At 42.0% G+C, this 7,253-nt stretch overlaps 1 protein-coding gene across 9 annotated transcripts in view; it reads right to left on the bottom strand.

Annotated features, from left to right (window-relative positions):
- Abl2 (ABL proto-oncogene 2, non-receptor tyrosine kinase) overlaps positions 1 to 7,253 on the bottom strand; it is a 91,926-nt gene that overhangs the window by 22,094 nt on the left and 62,579 nt on the right. For 7 of the 9 annotated variants that reach the window (XM_029480760.1, XM_021159581.2, XM_029480753.1 and 4 more), the window contains exons 2-3: positions 3,868 to 3,930; positions 2,141 to 2,311 (exon numbers count right to left, since the gene is read on the bottom strand). In XM_029480760.1, the coding sequence (XP_029336620.1) occupies positions 2,141 to 2,311; positions 3,868 to 3,930 (234 nt within the window). The remainder of the gene's footprint in view (positions 1 to 2,140; positions 2,312 to 3,867; positions 3,931 to 7,253) is intronic. The other 2 variants (XM_021159565.2, XM_029480761.1) reach the window with 1 other exon arrangement.

The raw sequence follows: 7,253 nt of genomic DNA, 5'->3' as shown, positions 1-7,253 counted from the left end.
ACATGCACTAACACCTGAGCAGTACTTACTGAATGCTGGACTACAGACATGTACTAACCCTGAGCAGTACTTACTGAATGCTGGACTACAGACATACACTAACACCTGAGCAGTACTTACTCCTCAAAAATACAACATATTTTACTTTCACTTAAAACAGATATACACACACGCATACATACATACATAATTATTCATTGTTAGTGAACAGGACATCATGTGAAATACAAAGTTACTTAAATTTTCAGATGATACCAAAGCAACAAAGCCATCAATATAAGCAAACACCTCCCAAGACCCTAGACTCAACCAAGAGTTTTCGGCAAGGAAACTGTTTAGAGGAGCAGCGGGGGTGGCAAGGACTCTTAAAGCACAAGGGTTTCCAGGACTCGAGGTTTAAAAGTGCCTATTTCTCAGTTTCTTCCTGTTTCCCATAACAATGACTCACTCTTTGCCATTCCTCTAAAATTAGTCTATGGAAACAGAAAATAACTCTTAAGTTGGAACCCAAAATTCCAAACACTTGGTGACTCTTTCTATCAGCTTGAATTTCTTGATATTGTATTAAAAGTGGAAATATCTAGTGTGGACTTTGACACACACTCTGCCCCACACCTGCAGCACAGACTAGAGCAAATGTTCATCTAAGGCCACTCTTCTTTCCAGGAGATGCAGCTTTTCTATAGAATTCACACCTATTAATGCTAGAGAGCAAAGAGAAGACAGAGCAATCTGTAGTGCAGGGCACAGGAGAGCCAGGTCAAGGCTGGTGAGGAACAATTCAGCCTTCCTGTGGTAGCCATCTACTTTTCTCCTGTGGCCTACAGAAACATTTATTAGACTACTTTCTCTGCCCTACATCATTTCACCTGAGATACCTAAATATGAAAGCACCCAGAGGTCTGTGTAGGAACTCTTCCATGTACATATTATACACTATATATATATATATATTATAAAACATGAGTGTCTGGTATGGTGATGTATCTACACAAATGTGCAGGTGCACAGTAGCTAACTATGTGTCCAAAAGAACTTGCTAGGAAACTCAAGATATATGTATATGTGTGCCTGCACAAGTGTTCATCTACCCTGCTGCTTCCTTAAACACTTGAACAGAACTGCTTACTACAGGCCATCATAATCAGGATAGAGCCAAAACCCATACGATTTTGATACTCCCACCCCCCACCCCCCCTTATTTTGGTTAGAATTTTCTGCTCTGGAACTCCTGACTGCTATGGAAATGGACAGGGAGACAGACATTGAACCTATCAGTACAGGACAGAGACTCACTTTAGCCCCATTCTAGCCAACTATGTTTCTGCTTCAAGTATTTCAAAATGCTGGGATTGCAGACAAAAGCCACATGTTCAACACAAAACTTTTCTGAAAAAACTTTCATTTTATGTGTACAAATGTTTTGGCTATATGCATGCATGTATGTATACCATGTATGTGTGTGGTGCCTTAAGAGGCTACAAGAGCGTATCAGATAGTGCAAGTCACCACTGGGTGCTGGCAATTGAACCAGGGTCCTCTGCAGGAATAGCAAGTGCTCTTAACCACTGAGGCATCTTTCTGGCCCCCAAACTTTTCTTTATTTATTTCAAGTAAGCTATCTCCAGAAAAGTAACTAAAGTAAGTGTTATTTTCTTTTAAAGGATAATTTTTTTCCTCTTAAAAATATAAAAAAGCAGGCCTGATGTCAAACACCTGTAATTCTGACACCTGCCTCATTAATAACAACAAAGCTTTAGCATAAGATCTTTTTATTAATAAGAACCTGATATAAAAAGTAGGCATTTCAGGGTTTTTGAGAAACCATTGCCAATTATGATATAAAGGGACTCCTGGTCCCTGAGCAACATACTAAAAGTCGTTATAACTATTAACCAGTAAGACTTTACCAACGTTTTCTTGGTGAAGAAACTATCTTGGAAAACAATGATGAGAAAATTTTTTCTAACCCATAATGTTCTTAGTCACTGCTTTGCAGCAACAGAAACAGGTAAAAAGAAGGATGAACCAAAAGTGCTTGAGCACAAGTCACCTGGTCAGTGTCAGCGGCAGAAGCCAGCACATGGCGCTTCATTTCTCAGCCTAGGAAACTAGAAAGCACAATTCAGAGATGTCTCACCTTTAGTGATACTGAGTGTGTTATCACCACTTGCCACAAAGTCATAAAGTGCAACAAAGAGATTGGGGTCACTCTCAGTGGCTCCCAGCAAGTTCTCCTTGGAGCTCCACCTGATAGCTTCATTCAGTGCCTGAGATTCAGCATCACAGCCAAACGGGCGGTGCAAAACTTCTGAAAGACACAAATGAGAAAGGTATCCAGTGAGTAGTCAAACAGCTAAGAATTCAGAGCTCAGAGTGAGGGCTGCATGTGAACTGTTGGTATACACTTAGACAGGCTCAGAAAGTTACAAAGACTAAGCCAAGAGTTAGTTAGGTCATCTTCTACGGACTGTACAGTGAATTCAAGGCAAGGCTGAGCTACATACAACTGTATCCCAAAAAACAACACACACACAAAGAGTTGGCATAGGTGCTGTTATTTCCTGGGCTTATGGCAGCAATTGACTTGTTGAAACTGTAATACTGTAGTCAAAGGAAAGACCATAACCAGAGAAGTTAGTTCTGGTTTATATGCATTCACCTAAATCAGACTTAAATGAACAACAAAGGTGCAGCTCTCTAAAATGAGAAACAAAACTTACAAACAGTAAGCTAGCTTTATAAAGCACATGCGATACATTGTTGTGTAATGACCTGCAGCTCTATGGAGGTGGGCTGAGTTAAGAGTCTCAAATGGCTCATACTGGCCTCAGTCTCAAGCTTGCTATGACCTGAGGGTGCCCTTCCTTCCTCATCCTTCTGCCATCTAGGCAGTGCTGGCTTGACAGGAGGGAGTGTCCTTCACCCCTGGCTAATGTGGTAATGAGCTGAACTATGGATGGTAAAGTTAAGAAACCCTTCTAAGCTAGGTGCTTGCTTTATGCCTTCATACAAAACAAAGCAGGGAAAGTAAGTTTCTCAAGAAATAAATATCTTATATATCAATATCATGTATTTACAAATAACAAATACAGACACAGTGCTTCGAGCAAGATTAATCCTGACGCTCTCTGCCTAAACAGAAACACATCTGAATCAGGCATGGCCGCTCACATCTGTAATGCACCACTCAGGGGACTGAGGCCAGGAGTTTGAGGCCAGCCTAGATTACGGAGTGAGACTTACCTTATGTCAAAACAGTAAAGAAAGAAAAAGAAATACATTTTAATTTATTACAGTACTGTTAGCACCCAAAATATGGCTCTATATTATGATAGATTACATTTCTTCTTTTTTTAAATTTTTTAAAAACTCTGATCTCTTTTCCTGAGCAGTAGATTTTTGTAAACTATTAGTGACTTAATCAAAGTTCTAAATACCATCCATGTACTTCTGAGTTTGAATTATGCACACCAGCTAAGACCTTGTAAGATCTGTTTCTTCCTTAAGGCTTTTGAAGTTTCTGAATCTAATTATACACTTGTTAAAAATTGCCTGATTCTCATATCCTAGTTTGGTTATACAAAACAAACCAACCAAAACCAAAACCAAAAAGACCCACTGTTCTCTCAGGAGCAATGTTCTTGCTTCAAGGGGCTGTGTTAAATGGCTGCTTGCCAAGGCAAACAATCCATCTGTCTGTGTCATATAACATTTTCTCTTATGTCTCCTTCCTAGTTTATTCAAAATTGATTTTGCCACATTTGAAGGGAAAAGAGCTTGGCATCTGCGGTTTCCTTGTGTTTCAAGTCATTCTCTCTTCTCCATCTCTCCTTCAATGCTTTGTTCAATGCCCACAGATCTCACCTGGACTACTGCCTCCAGTCTTGTCTCCCTCAAATCCATCCTCCACACAGCTGGCAAAGTGATCTATTTAAGACAAAAATTGGACCACATCACTCTTGAGCCCCTTTAAGAGTTATTCATCAGACTCCTGGTCTCCTTGTTTCTGGCTTTCAAGTCCTTTCCTGAGTTAGGCAGTTCTACCTCTCTGCTTTACCTCTCCCCACCCCACACTGTAAGCTTGACTGGGACTGCCTCCCACAGCTGGGCCTTGTCCATGTACTCCATTACACCTGTGTGTGTGTGTGTGTGTGTGTGTGTGTGTGTGTGAAGGCGAGAGAACAACCTCAGTGTGACTCCCCATGAGCTCCCCTCCTTCTGGTTCAAACAGGTGTCTCATCTAGTAGATTATTCAGGCTGAACCCCCCAGCACTGGAATTCAAAGTGTGCCACCATGCCCAGCTTTAAAACCATGGGTTCTGGAGCTCACACTCAGGCCCCCATGCTTGAAGGCAAGCCCTTGACTTAAGAGCCATTTCTCCAGCCCCTTCTCCTCACTTTTCTCTGATTGGCTGACCGTCACTTTTCAACACTCAAGCAGTTCCCCTGTGAATCTTCAGTCTCCCCAAGAAACCACACAGGCCTTCATTCCCTTAGTGTGTTCTCCAAAGAGTACTGCAGCAATCCCTTCTCTCTGCAACTCTTCCTCAACCACAGATGTATTCTTATGAATAACAATCATGTTTTCCAAAGGCTCCATAATCTGTACTCAAGAGCTATTAGTTGCATGATACTCAACTTACAAAACTGTAAGCAACAGGAAACAATGAACTATGTCTTTAATCTCAGCACTGAGGAAGCAGAAGCAGGCAGATTTCTGTGAGCTCCAGGTTCCAGGCTATTCAGAGCTATAAGGAGTACATAGTGAGACCTTCCTCTCCCCTAAAAAACCAAACAATAACTAAAAAGCAAACTACCCATTAACTAATGTTTAGAACTTAGGTTTCTGTGGCATTTAGAAGATGCTAAAACCAACATAAGCCAACAAAGGCAAAAAAGTAGCAAATAGCACATCTCTGTTATTTTGTGAAACCCAACAACTTCAAAGGTAAGATCCACAAAGCTAATTTACGTAAACATAAAACTGTTTCCTAGCATGAAGGCTAGCAATCACTAATGACACTGTTGGAATTTACCAAACAAAGCTGCTTCCCATTCCATATCTTACTTCTAATCTACTCCTCCTCATGCTAGAATCCTCCGTCTCACTCAATGGTAACTCTATATTTCCAGGCACTACAGCCACAACCTTTGTGACCATTTATGACTCCATTCTTATTTTCAGACAATACCTATCAGTCCAGAGAGATGGCTCTGGAGAGTGGTAGAGGTGCCTGCTGCCCAGCTTGATAACTCTGGTTCCATCTTCGGATCCCACAGGGTAGAAGAGAGCCTACTCTTGCAAACTATCCTCAAACCTCACATGTGAACATGTACATGAGGGCATGTGCGCACACACACACACACACACACTGTCCTTTGACCTCACATGCGAATGTGTACATGCACACACACACATAGTCCTCCAACCACACGTGTGAGCATGCACATACACACACATAAATTAATGTAAAACATTTTTTTGGCTTTTTGAGACAGGGTTTCTCTATGTATCTCTGGCTATCCTACAACTTGCTCTGTAGAACAGGCTGGCTTTGAACTCATAGATCCACCTGCCTCTTTTTCCCCAAGTGCTAGGATTAAAGTTGTACACCACCACTGCCTAGCTTATGAGAAATTTTAAAGCACCTGAAATCTATCCATTTCTCATTCATCCTTGTCACTTAACACTGCTTCCTTCACTAGGTACTGATTTCTATGTGTCTATACTTACTCCTTTAAAATTTTTAAAAAAGGTCATATTTTGTAACTCTATGTTTAAAATTCTTCATTGGTCCCAAACTTACAGTAAAAATCAAATCTTTAAAGGGCCTTTCAGGTCCCTTATAGGTTAATTTGCCCAATTCTTCCTTCCTTCCTTTCTTCCTTTCTTTCTTCCTTTCTTCCAGACAGGGTCTCACTCACTCTGTAGACCCTCCTGGTCTTGAACTCACAGAGGTCCACTTCCCTCTCTCCTTTCCCCACTGCTGGTGCTGAGGTGTGCACATCACACAGCAGTTTGTTTTGTTGTTTAAGATTTTTAAAACTTAATTTATGTATGGGTGCTCATGGAGGGAGAAGGGCATCAGGTCCACTGGAGCTGGGGTTACAGGTGACTGTATCTGCATTTCTGCACTCATGTATGGATGCCCGTGGAGGAGGTAGGAGGGCAGCATATACACTGGAGCTGGAGACACAGTGAGGCCACCTGGTACTAGGATCTGAGCTTCAGTCCTTGGCTAGAGTAGGGAGTATTCACAACCAATGAGGCCTCTCTCCAGCCTTGGTCAACTTTCTCCCTTACCCTTGCTTTCCTGCCCACCACTACCCTCCCCACTACTGCTTAAACAGGGCAGGCACACACCCTGACTTTTTTTTCCCACTTGCCTTTTCTTCTGGCTAAAATAGTTGTCTCAAAGATATTTCACTCACTGTCTCAAACCGCCCCCCCCCCCCCTCCAAAGATATTTCACTCAAATGTAAACCTTTGAGGGCAACATTTTCTGATGATCCTACTCAAAAGTGCATACACTCCTATATGCACGTATATTATCTAACTCTCCTGGGTGCAACGGTTTGAGGCCAGGAAGTTTCTTATTTGTTCATTGACAAATAAGTACAGACACACAGAACAACACCCCCCCCCCCCAAGAGCTTAAGTACAAGAGGCTTTTTAAAAAAGATAACAAAAACAAAAAACAAACAAACAAACAAACGACAAAAGACCCAGGCATGTGGCACATGGCTGGAATCCCGGTATTCCAGAGGCTAAGGGAGGAGGATGTTAAGTACCACATCACATAAGCACAACATAACAAGACCCCATCTCCAATCAAACTACCCAGCACACAACAAAAGGTTTGCTGAAGGATAATGTGTGGCTTGCAAACTCACAACAGGCACTATTAGAGAGGAGCAGCAAGCCCTCTGGAGCCACGCATAGCTCAGTTTACACTGCATGTCTCTTTAAATGTGATGAACTAAAGTTCCACACTGACAACTGTCACTATACAGGGAAATATCTAGACATGTTCCATCTGCTCTAGGGAGGAACTTCAGGTCCAAAAGAGGGCTACCAAAGTCAAGGTGTCAAAACATAAAAAGAATGGAGTTCACAGGGTAAAATTTAAAGCTATGGGAAGAGTTGGGGGTATTCTTGTCCTCAAAACATTGCACCCTGCCGGGTGCAGTGGCGCACACCTTTAATCCCAGCACTCAGGAGGCAGAGGCAGGCGGATTTCTGAGTTCAA

Source organism: Mus caroli, chromosome 1 (genome assembly GCF_900094665.2).
Source record: "Mus caroli chromosome 1, CAROLI_EIJ_v1.1, whole genome shotgun sequence".
NCBI classification, from domain to species: Eukaryota; Metazoa; Chordata; class Mammalia; order Rodentia; family Muridae; genus Mus; species Mus caroli.
This window is presented reverse-complemented; position numbering and strand designations above follow the sequence as displayed.